We start from the raw sequence: 25,137 nt of genomic DNA, 5'->3' as shown, positions 1-25,137 counted from the left end.
ATTATCATTGTTATTTTTAAGCAGTAATAATCAAAATTGTGGGAAGGCTAAAAAAAAGAAAACACAGTGGATCAATGGAACAAACTAGATAAGAAAGAAAACAAAGCAATTAAAAACAATTGCACAATGTCTGACACAAGAAGATGAAATGGAAGGACTCTCTTTTTGATTAAAAAAACTAAAAAAACTAGAATTGTTTCACAGAAATTAATTTTAGCATAACTTATCAACTCCCTAAATCATGTTAATCTTATGGTCAATTTTTTAAAATTGAGAACAAAAGAGAAAAAAAAACCTGTTTGGTAAAAGAATGACTTCCTCCTCGAGTTTGTAATAAAGAAAGAAAATCAGACAAATCCTAATATGCAGCCTATGTTAATGAAAGATATTAATTAATTAGAATTAATAAAGAATAATTAATTAGAATTCAGAGGAAGAATAGGCAAAATCCTATACTAACATTCTACCAGATATATCTGTCCAGGGCTAATGGGAAATTCTCAAGAATGAAATTTTGGGAGATATAAAAGAACAATTCCTACAAAGAAGAATTGCCAAGAAAAAATTGTCTAAAAGAAATCAGAGTTGATACTCAAGGGATTCACCAACCAATTTGCTTGGTTTCTTTTAAAGGAATGTATAGAAGATGGTAGGCAGGCAGGGCAATAATAAGGACATAATTTATTATTCATTGTTCATTCACATCTGATTCATTGTGACTCCATTTGGGTTTTGTCCTTTCATTCTCCAGCTCATTTTACAGAGGAGGAAACTGAGGTTAATAGGGTTAAGTGACACACAGTTAGCAAGTTGTCTGAAACTGAATTTGAACTTGGGTCTTCCTGATTCCAAACCCTGTGCTACATCTACATCTAGCTGGTCTCCCCTTACTAAATTTAAGATGCTTGATCCAAGTCAACATAAACCCCCAAGCCACTGCCCATATTTGAAAGATCATGAAGAAAGGGAAGCGTGTAGTACAAGAGGATTCAGGCAAATGCTGTCCCGATTTTCCAAAAGGGAATATGGTGCCTGCAGATTTAGGGCATGGACATAAACTTCAATTTCTGGGAAAATACTAAAGCATCATCAAAAGTACAGTAAACATCTAGAAAAGGAAGTGGAGATTCCAACATGATTTCATCAAAAGCAAATGATACCACTTAACACCGTACAGTAAGATAAGGTCAAAATGGGTTCATGACCTAGGCATAAAGAATGAGATGATAAATAAATTGAAAGAGCATGGGATAGTTTACCTCGCAGACCTGTGGAAGAGGGAGGAATTTATGACTAAAGAAGAACTAGAGCTCACTATTGACCACAACATAGAAATTTTGATTATATCAAATTGAAAAGTTTTTGTACAAACAAACCAAATGCAGACAAGATTAGAAGGGAAACAATAAACTGGGAAAATATTTTTACAACCAAAGGTTCTGATAAAGGCCTCATTTCCAAAATATATAGAGAATTGACTCTAATCTATAAGAAATCAAACCATTCTCCAATTGATAAATGGTCAAAGGATATGAACAATTTTCAGACGAAGAAATTGAAACTATTTATAGACATATGAAAATATGCTCCAAATCATTATTAATCAGAGAGATGCAAATTAAGACAACTCTGAGATACCACTACACACCTGTCAGATTGGCTAGAATGACAGGGAAAGATAAAGGGGAATGTTGGAGGGGATGTGGGAAAACAGGGACACTGATACAGTGTTGGTGGAATTGTGAGCACATCCAGCCATTCTGGAGAGCAATTTGGAACTATGCTCAAAAAGTTATCAAACTGTGCATACCCTTTGATCCAGCAGTGTTTCTACTGGGCTTATACCCCAAAGAGATACTAAAGAAAGGAAAGGGACCTGTATGTGCCAAAATGTTTGTGGCAGCCCTGTTTGTAGTGGCTAGAAGCTGGAAAATGAAAGGATGTCCATCAATTGGAGAATGGTTGAGTAAATTGCGGTATATGAATGTTATGGAATATTATTGTTCTGTAAGGAATGACCAGCAGGATGATTACAGAAAGGACTGGCGAGACTTCCATGAACTGATGCTGAGTGAAATGAGCAGAACCAGGAAGTCATTATATATCTCAACAACGATACTGTTTGAGAATGTATTCTGATGGAAGTGGATCTCTTTGATAAAGAGAGCCTTAATTGATCAAAGATGGACAGAAGCAACTACACCCAGAGAAAGAACACTGGAAATGAATATAAACTGCTTGCATTTTTGTTTTTCTTCCCAGGTTATTTATACCTTCTGAATTCAATTCTCCCTGTGCAACAAGAAAACTGTTCGGTTCTGCACACATATATTGTATCTAGTATATACTGTAACCCATTCAACATGTAAAGGACTCTTGCCATCTGGGGGAAGGGGTGGAGGGAGGGAGGGGAAAAATCGGAACAGAAGTGAGTGCAAGGGATAATGCTGTAAAAAATTACCCTGGTATGCGTTCTATCAATAAAAAGTTATTTAAAAAAAAAAAAAGCAAGTGATACCCAACTAAATTTTCTTCCTTTGTTTTCCCCATAGAATTGCTATACTGGTCAATCAGATAAAAGTTGTTGTTGAGAGCTAGAACTCTGGAGAAGTATACTTGAAACAAGGTGTTAACTCAGAGGAATTAGACAATGGTTATCTAGTTTACACATATACTTAGTACTTAGCATGGTGATGTAATGGCTCTCTAAATTCACACATGCAGAGTGTGCTGTAATGATGTAATTGTAGTAGAATATATAAGGACCAATGAAGACTGGAAGAGAGACATTCCATCTCCCACCATCCTGGTGGCTCTCCTGCCTCCTGAATTCCTCCACTAAGACCAAGATCCATCTGAAGGTCCCCCAGAAAGCTAGCCTGGCCCCAGGCGAAGGAGACAGACTGAAAGAGAAAATAAAGACTTTGGACTTTATATTCTTGACTATTCTTGTGGTGATTACTCTTCTGAGACCAAGGCTGGTCCGAACATTACAAGTTGTAGACACTGGTTACCTAAACTTGGGTAAGTCATTTAGTAAAGTATCTCACGGCATTCTTATTTTAAAAATGGAGAGATGTAGGTTAATTTATAGGAACTTTTATCCAAATAATATGTAAAGTTTTTTTAGATTTAGAGATTTAGATTTACTGTCATTTGTTTCAGAATTTTCTGATACATAAATACCTGATGAGAGTAAAATATGACAATATAAAATATAAATGTTCATATGTGTATAAATAATAATTATATATTAAAAATAATAAATAAAATAAAATCATTTATAGTACCATTCTCTATACAGTAAATATTGTAGTTGCTTCTCTATTTAGTGATAAGATTTTTTGGGGGACTTTGCTTCAATTTTAAAAAATTAATATTTATTCTGTATACCATCTCATCTCAGTGATATTTTCAATGTATATGTCATTACTCCATCTAATGAAATTCCACACCATCAATTTTCTAATTTTTTGCATGTTTAGAATTAATTTTCTTTAAAAATGGAGAACCTTAAAAACGACCAGTCAACTCAAAAATGAGTTGTTAATGCATACTTGGCAGATGGTCTCTAATAGAGAACCCCCAAAATCTCTGTCTGGCACAATGCTACTTAATACTTTTTTATCAAGGACTTTGATAAAAGCATTAATGACACACCCATTGAATTTGCAAAGTGAAACAAAGCTGGAAAGAATAACTCATTGGATGACAAAGTCAGGGACCTCAAATATCCTGACAGGATAGAGCATTGGATTATGAAGGTGTTTGAGATTCAATGAAAGTTGCCCCATTTAGTGGTATATTTAGAATTCAGCATGCGTGAAAAAGACCTAATTGTTAGTGGTCTGCAAGCTCCATGTGTTATCAATGTAATGTGACAACCAAAATAAAACAAAATCTATTTTGATCATGGGTTTCAGTAAGAGAGTCAGGGATAAGGAAATGAGAGAGCCACTGTACTTTTCTCTGCTCGTGCATTTTTTTACTATTGTTTTTATCTTTGGGTATCATAGACTAGTGAGTTCAGTGCTGGATCAGTTACTTCTATCTATGACTTCCAATTGTATGATAGTATTCATAGGAAATAGTGACATACTGAGTATCCACCCAATGCAATACTTAAAGATAAATGTAGAGACCATACGTTCCAGATCCAGCCTTCTACTTGGTTTGAAAAAAAAAACCAACAACAACAACATGAGAAGTGCAAAATGAGAGAAATATGGCTAGAAAGCAATGTCTAAAAAAGACTAAGTGGTCTTATAAAAGTGCAAAATTGCTATATAGTTGCCACGGGTTAATTCAATGTTAGGTTTAATTAAGAGAAACATAGTGCCCAAAATGAAATGAGAAGCAGAAGGACAGTTTCCACAATGATCTCAACACTGAAGATAATAACCTTGAAAGGCTCCAGGGTTCTAATCATAGTAGCAACTAATCATAACTTTAAAAACTTGATAAGGAAGCACATCTTCTACTTCTTGGAAAAGAAATAGACTTAAGAGAATGAAACATAGGTTTTCAGGTGTGATCAATCAGTTGATCATAACCATTACAAGAAATGGTTTCTACTTATAGATGAAGTAATTTAGTGGGCAGTTATACAGAGTTAAAAAATTTAAAAAGGGAAAAATTAGCAGTAATAGAATATCAACAAACACATAGAATTAAACAAGTAAGAAATCCAAAAGGGGACATAATTTGAGCAATTTTGTTACTGCCTTGGGCATATTTAATATGCACAATTAAAAACTACCAAACAGAAATTCACCATTTCCTGTACAATCACCTTTCTTTGTTTTTTAATGGGAATTTTTTAATGATAATAGTGAAGTTCATAATTTTTTAATGAGGAAAAAGGGAAAAAACCATCAGAGAAAGAGAGACAGAAACAGCAGTCAGACAAAATAAAGAGATAAAGACAGAGACAGGCAAAAAGAGAAAGAGGGAGACAATGTGTCCAGAACTTGGAAAGATACAGTTATACATTCTGTCCTAGGCAAATGATATGTGCAACACTCCCTTTAGTTCCAGAGACGAGCACATGTTAGGAAGGGTATTAGAAAGCTGGGGAAAAAATACAGGAAAGAACAGGAAGTATAATGAAGGATAAAGCGCAGGATCACAATATACAAGGATTGAAATCCTCTTTCCTCTCCCTCTATCTCTGCTTTCTGTCTGTCTCTTCTGTATTTCTCTCTGCCTGTTTCTGTCTCTCTGCCTCCTTTTGTCTCTCTGACTGTCTCTTTCTCTTTGTCTCTCTGTGTGTTTCTTCTCTCTCTTTGTCTCTCTGTCTCTCTCTCTCTCTCCACTCTGTGTATCTCTGTCTCTGTATTTTTCTCTCTGTCTCTCTCTCTCTGTGTCTCTATCTATCTATCTCTGTCTCAAGATTAGTAAGCAGGGACAGCTATTTGGTATAGCAGATAAAGCACCAGCCTTAAAGTCAGAAGGATCTAAATTCAAATCTGGCCTCAGACACTTAACACGTCCCAGCTATGTGACCCTGGGCAAGTCACTTAACCCCAATTGCCTCAGGAAAAAAAAAAAGATTAGTAAGCCCAAGAAGGATGACCATATGCTGGGGAATGGTATGGAGGGGATACTTTTTCAGGTATGATTTGCTCAAGATGGCCATTTAAGTCTCTTTCACCTTTGAGATCTGTAATTTTGTGGACTCTAGAAATCTTTCTCCTTCCAGATAACTTCTCCCTGAAGTGATGCTGGAATTATACAAGTCCTCTCTTGAAATCAGATATTATTCCCATTTTACAACTGAGAAAACTGAGACAAAAAGAGGTTAAGGATCATATAATTACTAAGTCTCTGAGACTGGATTTGAAGTCAGGTGTTTTTGACTTCAAGCCCAACACTCTTACCTACTATTCTACATCCCTGTCTGGCGAATCAGAAATGCTTTTCTGGAAAATAGCTCTCAATCTTATTCAATGACTCCCCTGTCCAAGACTCACATCACCCCACTGGTTCTCCTATTACCAAAAATGGATGTAAATTTATTTCCCACATCTGGAGTAACCTTGGGATCAGCGTAAGCCTAGGAACAATGATGAAGTTGACCTTGCTTAAAGGGGGAGGAGAAATCCTGTAATCAGAAAGAGAAACAATCTGGTAAAAACCCCATGTTCCAAGGCAAAGAGGAGGACCCAAAAGCCTATCTATCAGTGGGACATGAAACAAGTCACCTGTCTTTAGTGATAAAAGACAACCAGCATTCAGGCTTGTTCATCCGATTGCAAGATTCTGACCTGAAAGGTACTGTCTGACATCCTAACAGGAGTTAGTTTTGGGATATATGCATGGGAGATGTGTCTGTGGTTGGATCAGGGTCAGGGAGGGACTTTCCTTCTTGGCCCCCCATTTCACTTTTAGTTTAAGGGGAGCTAGAGGTCCTCTAGGAATAAATACAAATGAAGGAATTGGATCAGACTAAAAACTAGAAGGGACTTTTTTTTAGGATCATCTTGTACAAACCTCCATTGATACTTAAAGTTCTCTTTAATACTTTTGGACTGTGTGGCCATTCTGACGTTGCTTGATGTTCTATGATAACAGGAACTCATTATCTGTGTTACCAGTCTGTTCCAATTTGGGCCATCTCCAACTATTTAAGAACGTTTTCCCTGAGAGAGAGCCAAAATCTGATTCTCTGCAACCTCCATATCTTTCAAAGCCTGAGTCTAGCTTGGGACTCCTTTTATCAATCCCTCTGAAACCAGACTAGGTCCCCCAGACTGATCCCAGGTTCTCTGTTTTCATCAGCAGTTTTCTATCAAGAGGTATTTGGTACTATGCTACCGACGAATAAATGGAGCTGTCTGGTGACAGGAGCAGGAGGATTTTTGGGTCAGAGAATCGTTCACCTCTTGCTGGAGGAAGAACAAGAGCTGGAGGAAATTCGGCTCCTGGACAAAGTCTTCAGCCCTCAATTACTATTGGAATTTTCAGGTGAGTAAGCTCAATAGTTCTGGGTATGTTCTTGTGGAATTTAGAGTTAGGAAGAGTTGAATTCAAATCCCACCTTAGACACTTAATAACTGCAAACCCAGGCAAAGCACTGAATCTCTCTGTGCCTCAGCTTCTTCACATAAAAAACTCAATAGTTTCTAAAAAAAAATTTTTAAATCTAAATCTATGCTTGTGATCTTATCATTCATGTTGGAGAGCTCCCAAATGATCATGGACATTGGACCTAGGTGAAACATGCTGTTCATTTATTTGATTTCCAAAGATCCAACAAAAAATAAAAATCATATCAGAGAAAGGGACGTTGGAGAGAGTGTCCAGAAACCTAGCTTTTAGCCATAACTTTGTCACCGTGAAGTTATATAAGCAAAGCACTGGCCCCCAGTTTCCCCTTTATTAAATGGAGGAAAAAAGGGAACAACAACAGGAGGACATAAGGCAAACAAACCAGAAAAAGAAAACGCTAGAGTGTCAGATTTGGAAGTCTTTTACTGTAGCAGGAAACAGGAATCCATATAGGCTGGGGGAATATTCAGAACAGAAAGAATCTTCTAAATTACTTTCTAGATTAGCTAATTTCTCATTCCTCCATTTAATCCTTATTGTTTCACTTTAAGAAAGGTGAAAAGAGAGTAGTGAATAAAATTATAACCAGAATGTGTTAGTATTAGAGGTTCTGGTTAAAAAGTTAGGAAGTTAAAAAGCTAAAACACTGAACCACAAACTTCACTGATTAGCTAAAATTTAATATTGTTTTTCCTTACCAGAAAAATCCAGATTTGGCTAAAAAAGGGGAGAGTAAATTTTATAGCTAAACTTCACTAGTTAGCACTTTTTAAAAATAAATCTCTGTGGTACAGAGCAAAAATGGAACAGTTTCTGACACTGGGTTTTACAAAGATTTTTTACCTTCTCCCCTCTCATATCCCAGCATATCCCTAGATCCTCACAACTCTTTGAGGGAGACAGGACAATTTGTTAGCTCTACTTGATAGACAATTTTCTTTTAGAAAATTAAAAGACACTATTAGATATGAACTTACTTGCAGAGACTATTGTGATCCAATCAGGTATAGAATCCAGATCTCCTTTTCTGACTTTGAAACTAGTTTTCTGTGATCTGAGTTAGCTCACTTTTTAAAGTTGTGCAAATGCAGAATGTGAAATAATACCTTGGTTTGTCCTTAGTAAGGGGAAAAGGTAAGATACTTTTGAATCCCCTAGGCCATGGTATTTAATCATTCATTTGCTAAGCTGAGGTGTTTTCTCTGTTCAAGTAAATGATGACTCGCTTGGTTTGGTGCTAGAAGAAGAAGAGGTGTCAGAGATAATTTTTCAAGTTGTGAGCTGGTAAGAGCTATAACCTTGAAAATGGGTGCCAAGGACCCTATTTCTCTCTTTTCTCAGCTTCTTGCTGCTTTGGCAGAATGTTAAATAAATAGCAAAAACTTATGAAATACTTGCCCTTTACCTTTTTCTTTTCCTTGAGCACAAAAAGCACAATATGCTTGCTTCCCATTATTTTTCCTCATAAGCACAAAAAGGCAACGTTCATTTAAAGGATGTGTACTTCTATGAAGAAATATGCCAGAGAGATTCAGGTTTCTGAGTTTCAAGACACTGAAACTGATAGCCAGGCTAGGGAAAGCTGAGGGGTTAATGGACAGCAGTAAGAGATCACATAGACAGAGCTGTGTTTGTGGAGACTGCAGAGTTCTCAATAGTACTGTTTAAATTTTTTATTTTTCAGCAAGCCTTTCTACTTTTTAATCCCTCTAAGAGATAATTAATTATGGTCTCTATGATTATCCCTAATTTTTTTAACCAGAACTATGATTTCCCTGATATAAGGAACTTCTAATGTGGGAACTGTCTCTACCAATCGAGATTATATTTAATTTGTAATTCTTTAGTCTAAAACCAGGGGTTCCAAATATGCTGTGAACTTTTGCATTTAAAATTTTTTTTTAGAATTTTTAGAATATTTTCATAACTATATTTATATATTGTCATTTAATGTTTTTATAATTACACTTCTATAAAAATGGCTTATTTTTTAACCCCGTGTATTTTATTTTGTGCATTTGAAAAAATTATTCAGAGAAGAAATCCATTGTCTTTACCAGACTGTCAAGGGGTCCAGGACACAAAAAACAAAAAGTTAAGAACCCCTATTGCTTGGGCAATAAGAGACAGACTGATTTGTTCAGTGTCTTACTCTCAGAGGCAGCTCTTGAAGGCCCTCGTCTTCCTGTCTTGAGGTTCCTCCACATCTGCTATGTTACACACTGCTTCTCATCCTAGGCAATTTCGTGGGTGAGGAACTGATGGCAAGTAAGGTCAGATAACGGTCCCACATCACACAAAAAGTTAGGGTCAGTTCTGAGAACCAAACTTCGACGTTTAAACTCCCCTTCTTTCCCAATTGTTTCCTTTCTATCGTAACGCCGGAGAAACTGAAACAAGATAGAGATTAGCCCCGGCAGGGGTCCTCAAACTATGGCCTGAGGCCAGATGCGGCAGCTGAGGACGATTATCCCCCTCCCCCAGGGCTATGAAGTTTCTTTATTTAAAGGCCCACAAAACACAGTTTTTGTTTTTACTATAGTCCGGCCCTCCAACAGTCTGAGGGACAGTGACCTGGCCCCTATTTAAAAAGTTTGAGGACCCCTGCACAGGGTTCTCCGGGGTCTAGAGAAGGAGAGACAGAACCAGGGCCGCCTCAGTCTGTCCCCATCGAGAGCGAGGACGTTCCTGGGACAATGCCGGATGGGCATTCGCCCTTCCAGGGCCCTGGGCTGGTCAGTGAGTGCCGCCCATGCGGGTGCCCAGGAGAACTCTTAGAGAAATTGCTTCTCTCAGGGCTGCCACGAGTGCCTCGGCCCACTCTTTCCTGCTGCCTTAGCTGGTGTGTCTCGGGTATTAAAGACTTTCAGAGCTATCTCGACTAGTTGGGATATATTCATGCCCTCAAATCCCTCCTGCTTCTGTAATTTTCTGCCTATGTCTGAAGCAGATTGACTAACGAACGCAATATTCACAGATCTATATCTCCCGGAACTCCAGGTTCAGTAAACATTCAAACGTTCTAGGAACGCCCCAGGGGATCCCTCTGCACCCTGAGTAACCCAGAAATCTTAGCCCTGTTAATGCTGCAGCTTTAAGGCCCTGGAGAAGCTGTCTGGGAGAAGCAGAAAGCGCAGTGCGACGGGAGTGAAGGTCCCAGGAAGGCCTCTCGGGGAAAGCTAGCTTCTACCTGATTATAATGTTCTTCTATGAACCCCCACTAGATCCGAGCACAGCTGTCCCAGCCTCAGCTTAATCTTCTCTCTCTCCTCTGGAGTGAAGAGGGTAGTAAGGAGTGGCTGACAATCATCCCACGGGGGCTGGTGGGTACGGAAAACAGATTCAAGGTTCATCAAAGCTTGTGGTTTCTCAGAAAAAGGGGATTTTGAGTTTTCCAGTTATAAATGTCATTCGTAGAGAAGGGGACATAAACTAAGAAGGGGACCCCCTCTGAGCCCACCATTTCCCTTAGGGGCAGAACAGGTTCGGGGAGAACTGGGGGTGGCTGGACAGATCCCGAAGCATCGTGTGAGACTCCACCTCGGGTACAAGAAGGCAGGAGAGATAGAGGAGACGAAGGGGAAGGCGGAGTGGGAAACGGCGCAGGAGAAACAGGGGAGACAGGAGGCAATGGGGAGGGAGCCAGTTCTTCTGTGCCGGCTTTCCCAAGCCCCTGGGTGCTGGGGGGAGGAGAGGAGGTCCGGGAGGGAGAGGGAGAGAAGCTGACAAAGGGCCTGGTGCTTTTTCAGAGCATTCAGTCCCTCAGGGAGCAATTCAGGTGGGAAATTTCCAGGAAAGGGTGGATACAGGCGTGAACCCACATACGGTGGGGGAGGGGGATTATCTAAGGGGTCTTCCTATAGGACTTTCTTCTCCGGTTTGGTTGGAGTAACCGGCAGTTTACAACCTTTCTTATCTGGCCTCAGGGACTGGGTGACCAGAATGCAAATACCATTTCTCATGGTCACAGCCTTCAGCCAGGAAGGGGGTAGGGGATGACTTGCAGCCAAACATCAATGTAGGAATAGTAATCTGGATGGCCAGGCTCACCAGTAACTACCTGGTCTGTCTCAGTTTACTCACTTAGAAAATGGTCACAATAATAGCCTTTACCTTAAAAATTGTTATAAAAATCAAATGAGATAGCGTAGTTAGAGTGCTTTGCAAACTTTAAAGTGCTGCATAAATGATATCTTTAATATTAGATGAGATTTGAAAAATTACAAACTTCAGGTAATTAATAATCAATTTATCAATTACACTAGTAACGAATTATTTGATCATTAGTAGTTTATCTCACTAACCAAAGACCCCCAAGTGAGACCCTGAAATGCCTTAAATATCTCCTGAAAAGGAATCCTTAACAAGTGAAACTCAACCTTGATTGGTGGACAGTTAATGGAAATGTGGGCAAAACTACAACTGAAAAGGTGGCTGGATTATCGTTGGGCACTCTCCAGCAATCCGGAGAGGGGAAGTCATTTCCATGCAGACCTCTCTGGCTGGTTTTTCCTTTATGAGCTGAGTCTCCCTAACCTCCAACGGAGAGGACCAAGGTCGGGGATTTCTTCCCTCAGAGGAAGAGCTCACTCACTCAGACTAGATTCTATTTAAACTCTAAACAGAAATTAGTCCTTGTCGTTGGGTGTCCCAAAGTTGAGGAGCACATGCCTTGAGGACCAGGAGCAATCTCATCACTAGCCATGCCTTTGGGGAACTGACCCACTTTAGTAGGAGTTAGGTGTTTTCAAGAAATAAAAGGAAAAAGGATGGATCACCATTAGTCATTAGAAATTAATATCATATTATAATATTAATTTCTCTCATATCTTCACCTTGTCTCCTGCTTGGAATATCTCCAGGGTTTAGAATTAATCTGGATATTCTGGAGTAGCCTTGGGCAAACTAAAAAAAAATAAAGAAGGGCATAAGGGAAGCAACTTTTGATTATCTGGGTAAATCCCAGGGACAAAGCAGCAGAATTGGCTCTCAAGGAAACTGTGGGAAAGGTCAATTGGCTTTCACTCACTTCCCTCCCTCTGTTCCATGTGATTCTCCCAATCATTTCTTACCTCCCACCCACATTTTCCCTCCTTCTAGTCTCTTTCTCCTCCTCCTCTTAATGATTTTCCCTTCTCTATAACTCAGTGTTCCCTATCTTTTCTATCTCCACAATCTGTTCAAACACAATCAGATTGTAATGTCAATTTGATCCTGCTTAAGAACAAAGGACAACAGCCAACTGCCACAGCTCAATATCCACTTTCTACAACAGGTCCCTCCTCCTTCTTCCTTTTAGAGATGCTCATCTCATGCTCCAGCTTCTAGTTTCAGAGATCAAGGGCAGGTCTTCTGCACAGCAATGGGATGACAATGATGATGAGTCTTCCATTTTCAAAGTCAGCTTTTCTGCTGGTCCTTTAAGGAGTGATTGCAGCCATCCTTGGGTTTTGAGAATGGTTCCTACTAACCCACTTTCTATTCCTGCAGAGCTCAAGCACAAGACCAAAGTGACTGTGCTGCAAGGAGACATTCTAGACGAAGAGTTCCTCCACAAAGCCTGCCAGGGAGTCACCACTGTAATTCACAGTGCGTGCATCATTGACATAGGACTATGGCGAAGGAAAGAAATCATAAATGTCAATATGAAAGGTATGAGAGCTGCTCAGGCTGGTGTGGTGTCCTTCCCCTACTGTAGCATGCTACCATCTTGGAAGATAGAGCCCAGTTCAACAATCACGGTCCATCATATCCCTTAATCAATCATCAATCAATATTTATTAAACACTTATGAGGCAGCTAGATGGATCAATGGATAGAGCATTAGTCTGGAACTGGGAAGTTCCAGCTCAACAACTCGTCTCTTCATCATATTCCTTAATCAATCATCAATCAGTCAATCAATATTTATTAAACACTTATGAGGCAGCTAGGTGGATCAATGGATAGAGCATTAGATCTGGAATGTGAAGAGCCAGTTTCACAACCCCAGTCCTTTCATCATATTCCTTAATCAATCATCAATCAATCAATCAATATTTATTAAACATTTATGAGGCAGCTAGAAGGAGTAATGGATAGAGCATTAGTCTGAAATGTGAAGATCCAGCTTAACAACCCCAGTCCTTTCATTATGTTTCTTAATCAATCATCAATCAATCAATCTATATTTATTAAACACTTATGAGGCAGCTAGATGGATCAATGGATAGAGCATTAGTCTAGAACTGGGAAGATCCAGCTCAACAACCCCAGTCCCTTCATCATATTCCTTAATCAATCATCAATCAGTCAATCAATATTTATTAAACACTTATAAGGCAACTAGATGGATCAATGGATAGAGTATTAGGTCTAGAATTGGGAAGATCCATCTTTAATGTTCAAATATATACACAAAATAATTTAAAAAGTTACTGCAGGATGGGAATGGGTTTGAGGGAAAGAGGGCAAGCACTAATAACTGAGGAAATCAGAAAAAGCCTTTTTTAAAAAGTAGAAGGGCCACTAAGTGAGTTCAAATCCAGCCTCGGCACTAGGTATATGCTTCTGATCAAATCATTTAACCTTGATTATTTCCAAAAAATATCCCCAAAACATAGAACTTTAGAATTTAAATCTTTGGTGATGGTTTCTTGTTCTAAGTGTAGCCTTAATCTCCTTAAAAAAAATCAGGCCTGAAGATCAGGCTCTGCCTGCCCTGTAATCACCACCTTTTGTCTTGGTACAGTCAATTTCTGACACTACAAAGGCTTTCAACTCCTCCAAAATGGGTCACTCTCACCACGGTCATCAAGATGGAAATGTTCACTTACCTAACTGATCACAATATAAAGTGATGATTGTGTGTTTCTACTTTTAAGCCTTTCCAAGAATGATTCTACCAAGGTTCCCAAAACTCAGAACTTTGGTTATCTGGGAATGCTTCACAGTAGATCTTTTTTCATATAATATTTAGCATTTCCAAGGTTACCCAGGAATGTCCCCAGAGATTGTAGTCCTTTTCTAATGCCCCTGGGACTAAGTGAACCAACTTCCATTTATCTGCCCCAAATCCAAACCAAAAAACTAAAACTCTCTCCAGAAAATCACTGCAAACTTTCCCTGCAAATCAAGGGATGAAAATCATCTTGCCCTTCTTCAGACACATTCACACATAAAAAACAACTATCCCTTCACAGCTAAGAAGTTTGTTATCTTCAAGGAGCTCATTTCAAGACTGCCAATAGATTCTCCAAAAATAATAGTGTTGCTGTCAATTGTTCCAGTCGTGTCTGACTCTTCATGACCCCAGCTGGGGTTTTGACCATAAAGGTGCTGCAGAATTTTGCCATTTCCTTCTCCTGCTCATTGACAGATGAGGAAACTGAGGTAAAAAATGATTTAAACTGGATTTAAATTTAGGACAACCTGACTCCTGGATCTATCTTCAACAACAAAATGCAGCACCTGTACCTACAAAACTCCATATGTGGCTGACCAGGGCAGAAGGCAGAAGGTATAACCTACCTTGTTCTAGGTCTGGGGTTCTTAACCTGGGAAGCAGACTCCAAGGAATCTATGATATATAATTTAGGGAGCCTGAGATTTTTAAAAATATTTCACTAACTATATATCAATATAATTTGCTTCTTTTTGTAATCTTATTTTATTTTGTGGATTTAAGACCATTATTCTGAGAAAGGGTCCATGTGATGTGGGTGATGTAGACACCAGATGATGGTAGGTACCAAAATTGGGGTTCTGACTGAAGAAATATATATTTATATATTTATATTTATAAATTTATATTAGGGGAAAATGGAGAGATATAATAGATACTGGAGATGATAAATATGAAATAGAGTGGGAGAGTATATGAAAGACAAGTTCCCCAGTAGAAATCACCATTACTCAGTAGAAATTGAGCACCCCATAAGGTTGGGATACCACAGGATATGATAGGGCATGAAGGAGGGATAAGGGGAAAAACATCATGAGGCAGGAACTGACCCTAAGGAAGGTAGTGGTGAAATCATAGACCTTATGGTAGATTTTTTAGGGAAAATTTAACCTCAAGGACGTTAATGGGATTTCTGAAGGTCATCATGACAAATTAAGGCTGCCTGAGACTCCTATAGAGGGTGGACCTCAGGAATTTGACATAACTTGGATTTCTGACTAGAATCTCCCCAAAAGGAGGGACCATAGAGCTAATCTCTATTGGTGCCTTCTCCCTGCCTGCTATAGGGATTAATTTTTATCAGTTCCTCTGCCAACCATACCCAACACTGAAGACCTCATTACATAAACATTACCAGATTGCCAGAGTCCCATGACACCCCCCAAAAAGAAAAAAGCTAAGACCCCTTGTCCAAGATACTATGATTCTTTGAGGGACCCTAAATGTTGACAGATACCTCAACATTTAATGTTAAGGTCCCCAGGTTAGTGTCACAGGTATGGTGAAAAAATTCACAAACTCAATTTGTTTCCAAGTTAAGGGGCAAAGATTTATTACTTTATTATTAAGTTCCAAAAGAATTTCACAAAGAACCAGTCAAAAAAGGTAAACTTATAGAAAAAAAGATAGAGAGACCAGGTGTTTCATGTCACTGAGATGCAAATTTTATGGCTTAGAGATAAAATTGAGAAATGGTCCCATATGCACCTCATTATACATTGTTATCTGACAGCCAGCAATGATTGTGGACCTACAAGCAGGGTTCCCGAGGCCAGGGAGACCTTAAGGATATCATTACATCTTCCCTAGAAGCTGCACCCCATTATTAGTTTTTTGACTTCTATGTAAATTCATGTTGAACTAGCAGTCCCCTAAAAATGTCAGATCAATATTCACATGAATATTCTGTTTGTGTACAGTTGTTTTTAACTCATTTGGAACTTTACATTTATCCCTATTAAATTTCCCTAATTAGATATGATCCATATGATTCAGCTTGGGGAGGCTTTTTTTTTTAAAGATTATCATGATGTCATCTGATTTTCCTTCATTTGGGATCCCTATAAAATTTCACTTATTGAATATGTCCATATGATCCAGGTTGGAGGGACAGTTTTGTTTTTAGAATCTCATCCTGTCATCTGATTTGCCTTCATCCAAACAAATAATAAAAATGAATGTAACAAAGTGAAGCAGGAAGCTCTGAGAAGTGTTAGGGGGATATACATTGCACCTTTTCAGGTCCTATTTTTCTAGTCTTTTTTATACTTCACTCCTCACCATGTACCCTTTGATCCAATGATGGACAGCCTCTACAAATAAAACACTTCATTTCCCTGTTCCGGGAACTTTCTCTGACTTTTCTGACCTGTTTGGGGTGTTCTCCTTCTTCAGCTCTATTAATTTCTTTGGATTCCTTTAAGTCCCAATTAATATCTCGTCTTTTATAAGAAAGCCTGGGGGCAGCTAGGTAGTGCAGTGGATAGCCACCAGCCCTGAAATCAGGAGGACTTGAGTTCAAATATGACCTCAGACACTTAATACTTCCTAGCTGTGTGTGACTCTGGGCAAGTCACTTATTCCAATTGCCTCAGCAAGAAAAAAAAAAAAAGCCTCTCTCAACTTCTCTTAATATTAATTAATGCCAGCCTCCCTTCAGCTAATTATTTCCTAGTTATCCAGTATATAGTTTGCTTTGTATATATTTGCATATTTTCTCCCCCAGAAGATTGTAAATTCTGAGAGCTGGAACTGTTTTGTGTTTCTGGTAACATAAGATCCATGTTGACTGAAATAGAGATTACCGGCAAATAGGAGGAAATGCGGGAGCTCAGAAGAGAAAAGAAGGCTGGATATGTTGATTTGGAAGTCCCCAGCAAAGAGGTAGTTAAAATCTATGTGAGCAGATGACATCAGCAAAGGGAGAAAAGGGAAGACAATACCTGACTTTACTACTCCTAATAATCTGTTCCTTCAGTCACTTCTTACTCTTTTACTATCACTCAGCCTAAATTTCTTCAAGAATCTCAGATTTTAACCAGTCACTGACTGACAGCTAAAAAACACTATGTCTAAGGCACTGCCCTGAGATACGTGTACAGCGACTAATTTTTTTAATTAAATAAAAGAAGGTGGGTTGTTAGTTCTTAATGAAACACCGGATGGGATGTATAAGCCGACTGTAACTGTTAATGCATTGGAGATGTAGCCAATATGAAAAAGTTTGAGTTGCACAAACTTAAGTGTTCTTGCTATTACTGCCGGCTTTCTCTTGCCCCCCTGAGAGCCTTCCTTCGGGTCCCTCGCCCTCACCGTCTGCTCCCTTAGTTCTTGCTACTGCCAGCTTTGTCTTGCCCCCCTGGGAGCCTTCCTTCGGGTCCCTCGCCCTCACCGTCTGCTCCCTTAGTTCTTGCTACTGCCAGCTTTGTCTTGCCCACCTGGGAGCCTTCTTTCGGGTCCCTCGCCCTCACCCTCTGCTCCCTTAGTTCTGCTGCGGCCGGCTTTCTCTTGCCCCCCTGGGAGCCTTCCTTCGCATCCCTCGCCCTCACCGTGGGCTCCCTTAGTTCTTGCTGCGGCCGGCTTTCTCTTGCCCACCTGGGAGCCTTCCTTCGGGTCCCTCGCCCTCACCGTGGGCTCCCTTAGTTCTTGCTGCAGCCGGCTTTCTCTTGCCCCCCTGGGAGCCTTCCTTCGGGTCCCTCGCCCTCACTGTCTGCTCCCTTAGTTCTTGCTGCGGCCGGCTTTCTCTTGCCCCCCTGGGAGCCTGCCTTCGGGTCCCCTGCCCTCACCCTCTGCTCCCTTAGTTCTTGCTGCGGCCGGCTTTCTCTTGCCCCCCTGGGAGCCTTCCTTCGGGTCCCTCGCCCTCACCGTGGGCTCCCTTAGTTCTTGCTGCGGCCGGCTTTCTCTTGCCCCCCTGGGAGCCTGCCTTCGGGTCCCTCGCCCTCACCGTGGGCTCCCTTAGTTCTTGCTGCGGCCGGCTTTCTCTTGCCCCCCTGAGAGCCTTCCTTCGGGTCCCTCGCCCTCACCGTGGGCCTCCTTAGTTCTTGCTGCGGCCGGCTTTCACTTGCCCCCCTGGGAGCCTTCCTTCGGGTCCCTCGCCCTCACCCTCTGCTCCCTTACTTCTTGCTGCGGCCGGCTTTCTCTTGCCCCCCTGGGAGCCTTCCTTCGGGTCCCTCGCCCTCACCGTGGGCTCCCTTAGTTCTTGCTGCGGCCGGCTTTCTCTTGCCCACCTGAGAGCCTTCCTTCGGGTCCCTCGCCCTCACTGTCTGCTCCCTTAGTTCTTGCTGCGGCCGGCTTTCTCTTGCCCCCCTGGGAGCCTTCCTTCGGGTCCCTCGCCCTCACTGTCTGCTCCCTTAGTTCTTGCTGCGGCCGGCTTTCTCTTGCCCCCCTGAGAGCCTTCCTTCGGGTCCCTCGCCCTCACTGTCTGCTCCCTTAGTTCTTGCTGCGGCCAGCTTTCTCTTGCCCCCCTGAGAGCCTTCCTTTGGGTCCCTGGCCCTCACCCTCTGCCTTCTTAGTTCTTGCTGCGGCCGGCTTTCTCTTGCCCCCCTGGGAGCCTTCCTTCGGGTCCCCTGCCCTCACCGTGGGCTCCCTTAGTTCTTGCTGCGGCCGGCTTTCTCTTGCCCCCCTGGGAGCCTGCCTTCGGGTCCCCTGCCCTCACCGTGGGCTCCCTTAGTTCTTGCTGCGGCCGGCTTTCTCTTGCCCCCCTGGGAGCCTGCCTTCGGGTCCCCTGCCCTCACTGTGGGCTCCCTTAGTTCTTGCTGCGGCCGGCTTTCTCTTGCCCCCCTGGGAGCCTTCCTTCGGGTCCCTCGCCCTCACCGTGGGCTCCCTTAGTTCTTGCTGCGGCCGGCTTTCTCTTGCCCCCCTGGGAGCCTTCCTTCGGGTCCCCTGCCCTCACCGTGGGCTCCCTTAGTTCTTGCTGCGGCCGGCTTTCTCTTGCCCCCCTGGGAGCCTTCCTTCGGGTCCCTCGCCCTCACCCTCTGCTCCCTTAGTTCTGCTGCGGCCGGCTTTCTCTTGCCCCCCTGGGAGCCTTCCTTCGGGTCCCTTGCCCTCACCGTGGGCCTCCTTAGTTCTTGCTGCGGCCGGCTTTCTCTTGCCCCCCTGGGAGCCTTCTTTCGGGTCCCTCGCCCTCACCCTCTGCTCCCTTAGTTCTTGCTGCGGCCGGCTTTCTCTTGCCCACCTGAGAGCCTTCCTTCGGGTCCCTCGCCCTCACCCTCTGCCTTCTTAGTTCTTGCTGCGGCCGGCTTTCTCTTGCCCACCTGAGAGCCTTCCTTCGGGTCCCTCGCCCTCACTGTCTGCTCCTTAGTTCTTGCTGCGGCCAGCTTTCTCTTGCCCCCCTGAGAGCCTTCCTTCGGGTCCCTCGCCCTCACCCTCTGCCTCCTTAGTTCTTGCTGCGGCCGGCTTTCTCTTGCCCCCCTGGGAGCCTTCCTTCGGGTCCCCTGCCCTCACCGTGGGCTCCCTTAGTTCTTGCTGCGGCCGGCTTTCTCTTGCCCCCCTGGGAGCCTGCCTTCGGGTCCCCTGCCCTCACCGTGGGCTCCCTTAGTTCTTGCTGCGGCCGGCTTTCTCTTGCCCCCCTGGGAGCCTGCCTTCGGGTCCCCTGCCCTCACTGTGGGCTCCCTTAGTTCTTGCTGCGGCCGGCTTTCTCTTGCCCCCCTGGGAGCCTTCCTTCGGGTCCCTCGCCCTCACCGTGGGCTCCCTTAGTTCTTGCTGCGGCCGGCTTTCTCTTGCCCCCCTGGGAGCCTGCCTTCGGGTCCCCTGCCCTCACCGTGGGCTCCCTTAGTTCTTGCTGCGGCCGGCTTTCTCTTGCCCCCCTGGGAGCCTTCCTTCGGGTCCCTCGCCCTCACCCTCTGCTCCCTTAGTTCTTGCTGCGGCCGGCTTTCTCTTGCCCCCCTGGGAGCCTTCCTTCGGGTCCCTTGCCCTCACCGTGGGCCTCCTTAGTTCTTGCTGCGGCCGGCTTTCTCTTGCCCCCCTGGGAGCCTTCCTTCGGGTCCCTCGCCCTCACCCTCTGCTCCCTTAGTTCTTGCTGCGGCCGGCTTTCTCTTGCCCACCTGAGAGCCTTCCTTCGGGTCCCTCGCCCTCACCCTCTGCCTTCTTAGTTCTTGCTGCGGCCGGCTTTCTCTTGCCCACCTGAGAGCCTTCCTTCGGGTCCCTCGCCCTCACTGTCTGCTCCCTTAGTTCTTGCTGCGGCCGGCTTTCTCTTGCCCGCCCTGGGAGCCTTCCTTCGGGTCCCTCGCCCTCACCCTCTGCCTCCTTAGTTCTTGCTGCGGCCGGCTTTCTCTTGCCCGCCCTGGGAGCCTTCCTTCGGGTCCCCTGCCCTCACTGTCTGCTCCCTTAGTTCTTGCTGCGGCCGGCTTTCTCTTGCCCCCCCTGGGAGCCTTCCTTCGGGTCCCTCGCCCTCACTGTCTGCTCCCTTAGTTCTTGCTGCGGCCGGCTTTCTCTTGCCCCCCCTGGGAGCCTTCCTTCGGGTCCCTCGCCCTCACTGTCTGCTCCCTTAGTTCTTGCTGCGGCCGGCTTTCTCTTGCCCCCCTGGGAGCCTTCCTTCGGGTCCCCTGCCCTCACCGTGGGCTCCCTTAGTTCTTGCTGCGGCCGGCTTTCTCTTGCCCCCCTGGGAGCCTGCCTTCGGGTCCCCTGCCCTCACCCTCTGCTCCCTTAGTTCTTGCTGCGGCCGGCTTTGTCTTGCCCCCCCCTGGGAGCCTGCCTTCGGGTCCCTCGCCCTCACCGTCTGCCTCCTTAGTTCTTGCTGCGGCCGGCTTTGTCTTACCTCCCTGAGACCCTTCCTTCGGGTCCCCTGCCCTCACCGTGGGCTCCTTAGTTCTTGCTGTGGCCGGCTTTCTCTTGCCCCCCTGAGAGCCTTCCTTCGGGTCCCTCGCCCTCACCCTCTGCTCCCTTAGTTCTTGCTGCGGCCGGCTTTCTCTTGCCCCCCTGGGAGCCTTCCTTCGGGTCCCTCGCCCTCACCCTCTGCTTCCTGACCAGGTACCCAGCTCCTGTTGGAAGCCTGCATCGCGGCTGAAGTACCCGTCTTCCTCTACACCAGCTCTGTGGAAGTGGCCGGCCCCAACTCGTACACGAAGTCCGTCCGCAATGGCCACGAGGACGACCTCCTTGAGAGCAAATGGAACAACGCTTATCCCTACAGCAAGAAGCTGGCCGAGAAGGCCGTGCTGGCGGCCGATGGGCAGCTTCTTAGGAATGGCACCGTCCTGCGCACCTGCTCTTTGAGACCCGTGTATATCTATGGGGAGGGGAGCGTTTTTCTCCAAAATGAAATAAACCACGCCCTTAAGAATGATAAGATCTTTGCGAGGAAGAGTAAGGGTTCCATGGTCAACCAAGTGTACGTTGATAATGTGGCTTGGGCACATGTCCTGGCGCTCAGAGTCTTGCGGGACCCTGAGAAGGCCCAAAGCATTGGGGGTCAGTTCTATTACATCACTGATGATACACCCCCCCAGAGCTACTCTGAATTTAACTATGAAGTGACTAAGGAATGGGGCTTCAAACTTGGCTCAAAATTAGGCATTCCTGTAACATTATTATACTGGGCAGCCTTCGTGTTGGAGATGATAAGTTTCATGCTATCCCCTATTTTCATTTATGAACCTCCCTTCAATTGCCATTTGATAACATTGACCAACAGTGTTTTCACCTTTTCCTACAAGAAGGCCAAGAAGGATTTGGGTTATGAGCCTCGGGTCAGCTGGCTTGAAGCCAGAAAGAAAACCAGTCAGTGGGTAGGCACGTTGTTGGCAAAGAACAGAGAGAATCTGAAGATAAAGGCCCCCTGATATGGACAGGGAACTAGGGGTGGGGGTTCAGGACATCACTGCTTTAGGCCCTTCCCTTCATGGAACATTAGTCCTGTACCTCCCCTACTTACAAATTTCTGGCCATGTCTCACTAGCATCCTTTTCTTCCTCCCCACCTAATGAAGCCCTGAGAAGACAGGCTGAAAAAAGGAAACGAAATGAAATACAAGCTCATTTATTCACTTTGAAGGTTGCTTTCAAAGCCACACATTTTTGCTCTGAAAAGGATATTATAAAAGCAAGGTGTCTATGGCTTCCTGTTTCTTGGGTTTCTATTCTACTCATAGTATAGCACACTTTTATGTTTTTAAACCTTTTGAATTTTAATCTGTACAAATTTTTAATTCATGTTTAATAAAGATGATGAAAAATGTCTAATAGATCTATTTTGCCTACACCTAGGATTTAAGATAACCCCTGCCCAGACTTTCTTCCATTGGCAGGAAAATCAAATGTCTACCCTTACCATGCTAAAGAATGGAGTTTCATCTCTATTTTAGACTCAACCCTTGGCAGAGCACCCCAAATACCCAGATTTTATTTTAAAGAATTTCTTTTTTTAAAAAAGTCACCTCTTTAGCTCATTTTAGTCTCACTTTGAGACTCTTCTGGGAGCAACTATGTATGTCTCTCCATAAATCTGAGTAAACAGACTCTCATAAAAGTCCACAAAGTTGAAATGTATTTTGGTAATAGAATGGTCTTTATTTCACCCTACCAAAAAAAAACCCCAGAAAATCCACAGGATCCACATTATCTTGTCAACATTTGACCCAATTTTCTCGTTCTGCTGAGTCCCACCTTCTCTTGAGGTAATCCTTCACATCATCCTATTTAATTCCTCCAAAGGGGAACAAGTTTGGAGATGCTAGAGAGGCTCCCCCCTCACCCTCCAACATTCTGTAAGTCCCTGGATTTTACTCCACATTTATGGTAAGAGTTTGGAATCACTACATCAAAAGGAAATTATCTTAGGGCTATTCCAGAGGATCCTAATTCCAGAAGAGGCATTCTCTTCTCATATGATCTACACCATCCAAAAATAGAGAACAGTAAAGTATAGAGACCAGGACTTTTTTTTTTGCTTTTCTGTTCCATGGCTCTGTCTCTTGAAGATTTTCCATTAATAGTGCCACTTTTCTCATTTGCTCCCAGAGAATGATATTACACACAAGCTTCCTCTTCTTTCTCTGGAGTGGGTGAAGGATCCCTCAAAACTGAGGTTATCATTGTGTGGGATTTAGAAAGAGAAAATCAGGCCTTCAAGCTTCAGATAATTAAGCAGACAGTGGTCAAGCTAATACACTAAATATCAATAAATATCCAGTACTGATAAATGTCATCAGCTCAGGTTAAGTAAATATGTTTATAGCTGGCCAAGGCTCAAGGCCTGCATATATTATACAAGTCACAGGGGAAATGCAGAAATAATGAAAATAAAATACAGAAAAAGAATTCACACATTCCTGTAAGTTCTTCACCTTATCTCTCTATTCCACACACCAGACTGCCCCCAATCAAACCTATACTGTTCAAATAACTCACCATCAGAATGAAAGGTTTTTGCTGCTCACATTGTGATTCAGTCCCTTAAGACTCCTCCACCTCTAGGTCCACTTGCCCGATGTTTTTCTGCCCCAAGAGACTAGTGTTGCCCAAGAACTTCTGTCTCCAGAAGTTTCAGGAACTCTTAACATTTCTTCGGGAAGCCTGTTGTTAGGGAATTCTTGCCATTCTTTTGTTCTTTTTGTTCTTTTGCTGCATTATTAACAGTGAACGCCACTAAAACATGCTGCTATCAGTGGCCTTTCCATGTCTGGATGCAGGCACTTGTACCACTGTCATCAGCGTTGGACAGTGGGATGCTCAGTCCCTACAAAACTGCTACTCTACAGACACCTCCCAGGACCCAACATTCATTCTTAGGTCTCCTTAGTGTTATAAAAACATTACTCACTTAATTCACCTCATTAGGAAGGTAAAATTGTTCATTTGCTCCTATTTTTAAGTATTTTCTCCTAATCCCATTCTGCTAAGTTTCCAAAGCTCAGATCTTTGAGAACTCTGGGATGCTTCAAGCCCTATATAAATCAGACCTATATAATCTTGAGCACTTACAGGGTTTTAAAGTGTGTTACGGTAATAGTGTCTCTTGGAATTAAAGTCCATTCTCCTCTGTTCTCTCATTTGTGCTTGACTCTGTCCAGATAGACAAAGAAAGGAAAAACTACAAGAACTGAAAATAAACTGTTTCAGTATTATCCTTAGATATAGGTTATCTGGGGAAATGGTGCTGCCCTCACTAGAAAATTCAGAGAAGGGGAGGGTTAGAGCAGAAATAGGATTATTTCTGTTTACAAGGGAGGGGAAAAAATTAGGACACAGGGTTTTCTGAATGTTGGAAAATTATCTATGTATACTTTTTGAAAATAAAAAGTTTTAATTAAGAAATGAATGTTAAAAATGGTCTTTAAATGAATTTGGAATAAATAAAATACTATTTTTAAAAAGCAAAAAGAATAGAAAACTTCACCCAAAATCCTTCATATGGTAAAGAATACTGCAAGAACAAGAACAATAACAGCTTGTTGCTATATAGCCCTTAAAAGTTAGTAAGTTAAAAAAAAAAGATAAAAACTGTTAAAAAGTTAATGTTGTTGATGATGATGATGCTAATGATAATAATTAGCCTTTATCTAGCTTTTTGAGTACTTTTTATATCTTAATTCATATGACACCAACAATCCTGTATTATTTCCACTTTACAAATGAAGAAATAGAGACAAAGAGCCATTAAGTGATTTCTTTCACAGGGATCACACAGCTAAGCAGTGTCTGAGGTAGGATTTGAACTCAGATATTCCTGATTACAAGTCCTATGCCCTGTCCACTGGACCTCTCTGCCATGCTTTAATTCCATTTTGATTTTCAGAGCAACCTACATGGCTTTGCTCAGCAAAAATTATTGACATTCTTATTTTTATTATTTATTATTATTATTTTATTTTTATTATGACTACCATCTAACTGATGAGGAAAATAAGATAAGTGATAATTATTCTCAGTTAAGTCCAGGTCTCATTCTGCTTTATTATAAGGCCTCTCTAATAATAAGATGCTGTCTCACCAGTTCAGTCTCACATTCCTCATTTGCACTTATTTCCCATTTTTATGAGAATAATCAAAACATGAAATGAGGTTGTGGGTTGACATTCATCTCTAGCCAGTAGACTAGACTAAATATGTATTTGTGAATGTAGGTGAGAGAGAAAGAGAGAGAGAGAGAGGGAGAGACAGAGAGACAGAGATAGAGTAAGACACAGAGACAGAGAGACACAGAAAGAA

The 25,137-nt window shown here is 42.7% G+C and overlaps 1 protein-coding gene and 1 long non-coding RNA gene across 7 annotated transcripts; one reads left to right on the top strand and one right to left on the bottom strand.

Moving 5' to 3' along the window:
• Nucleotides 1–2,753: 2,753 nt before the first annotated feature.
• Nucleotides 2,754–22,170, top strand: LOC127559197 (3 beta-hydroxysteroid dehydrogenase/Delta 5-->4-isomerase-like). Of its 3 annotated transcripts, none has more exons than XM_051992883.1 (4): nucleotides 2,754–3,024; nucleotides 6,784–6,966; nucleotides 12,541–12,702; nucleotides 20,960–22,170. In XM_051992883.1, the coding sequence occupies exons 1-4, from the start codon at nucleotides 2,769–2,771 to the stop codon at nucleotides 21,769–21,771; spliced, it is 1,413 nt and encodes a 470-aa protein (XP_051848843.1). In that variant the 5' UTR covers nucleotides 2,754–2,768; the 3' UTR covers nucleotides 21,772–22,170. The 3 variants fall into 3 exon arrangements, with proteins under 3 accessions (XP_051848843.1, XP_051848845.1, XP_051848844.1); XM_051992885.1 differs by lacking the exon at nucleotides 2,754–3,024 and adding an exon at nucleotides 6,126–6,273; XM_051992884.1 differs by lacking the exon at nucleotides 2,754–3,024 and adding an exon at nucleotides 6,126–6,273 and having other exon boundaries at nucleotides 6,781–6,966.
• On the bottom strand, nucleotides 12,711–20,759 carry LOC127559198 (uncharacterized). Of its 4 annotated transcripts, none has more exons than XR_007953081.1 (3): nucleotides 20,035–20,759; nucleotides 17,431–18,930; nucleotides 12,711–17,351 (listed from the first exon to the last, which is right to left on the bottom strand). It is a non-coding gene; the product is annotated as an uncharacterized LOC127559198 (long non-coding RNA). The 4 variants fall into 4 exon arrangements; XR_007953083.1 differs by having other exon boundaries at nucleotides 12,711–17,272; XR_007953082.1 differs by having other exon boundaries at nucleotides 12,711–17,272; nucleotides 17,588–18,930.
• Nucleotides 22,171–25,137: the final 2,967 nt, after the last annotated feature.

This window comes from Antechinus flavipes, chromosome 4 (genome assembly GCF_016432865.1).
Source record: "Antechinus flavipes isolate AdamAnt ecotype Samford, QLD, Australia chromosome 4, AdamAnt_v2, whole genome shotgun sequence".
Taxonomy (NCBI): domain Eukaryota; kingdom Metazoa; phylum Chordata; class Mammalia; order Dasyuromorphia; family Dasyuridae; genus Antechinus; species Antechinus flavipes.
The sequence above is the reverse complement of the archived record's forward strand: the minus strand, read 5'-3'. Positions and strand labels throughout refer to the sequence as shown.

What these genes read in the sequence shown, in the direction of transcription:
- LOC127559197 (XM_051992883.1), top strand. Translation starts at nt 2,769, where the DNA reads ATGAAGACTGGAAGAGAGACATTCCATCTCCCACCATCCTGGTGGCTC. An exon ending in ATTACTATTGGAATTTTCAG is followed by an intron (nt 6,967 to 12,540) that starts GTGAGTAAGCTC and finishes CTATTCCTGCAG; the next exon opens with AGCTCAAGCACAAGACCAAA. An exon ending in CATAAATGTCAATATGAAAG is followed by an intron (nt 12,703 to 20,959) that starts GTATGAGAGCTG and finishes CTTCCTGACCAG; the next exon opens with GTACCCAGCTCCTGTTGGAA.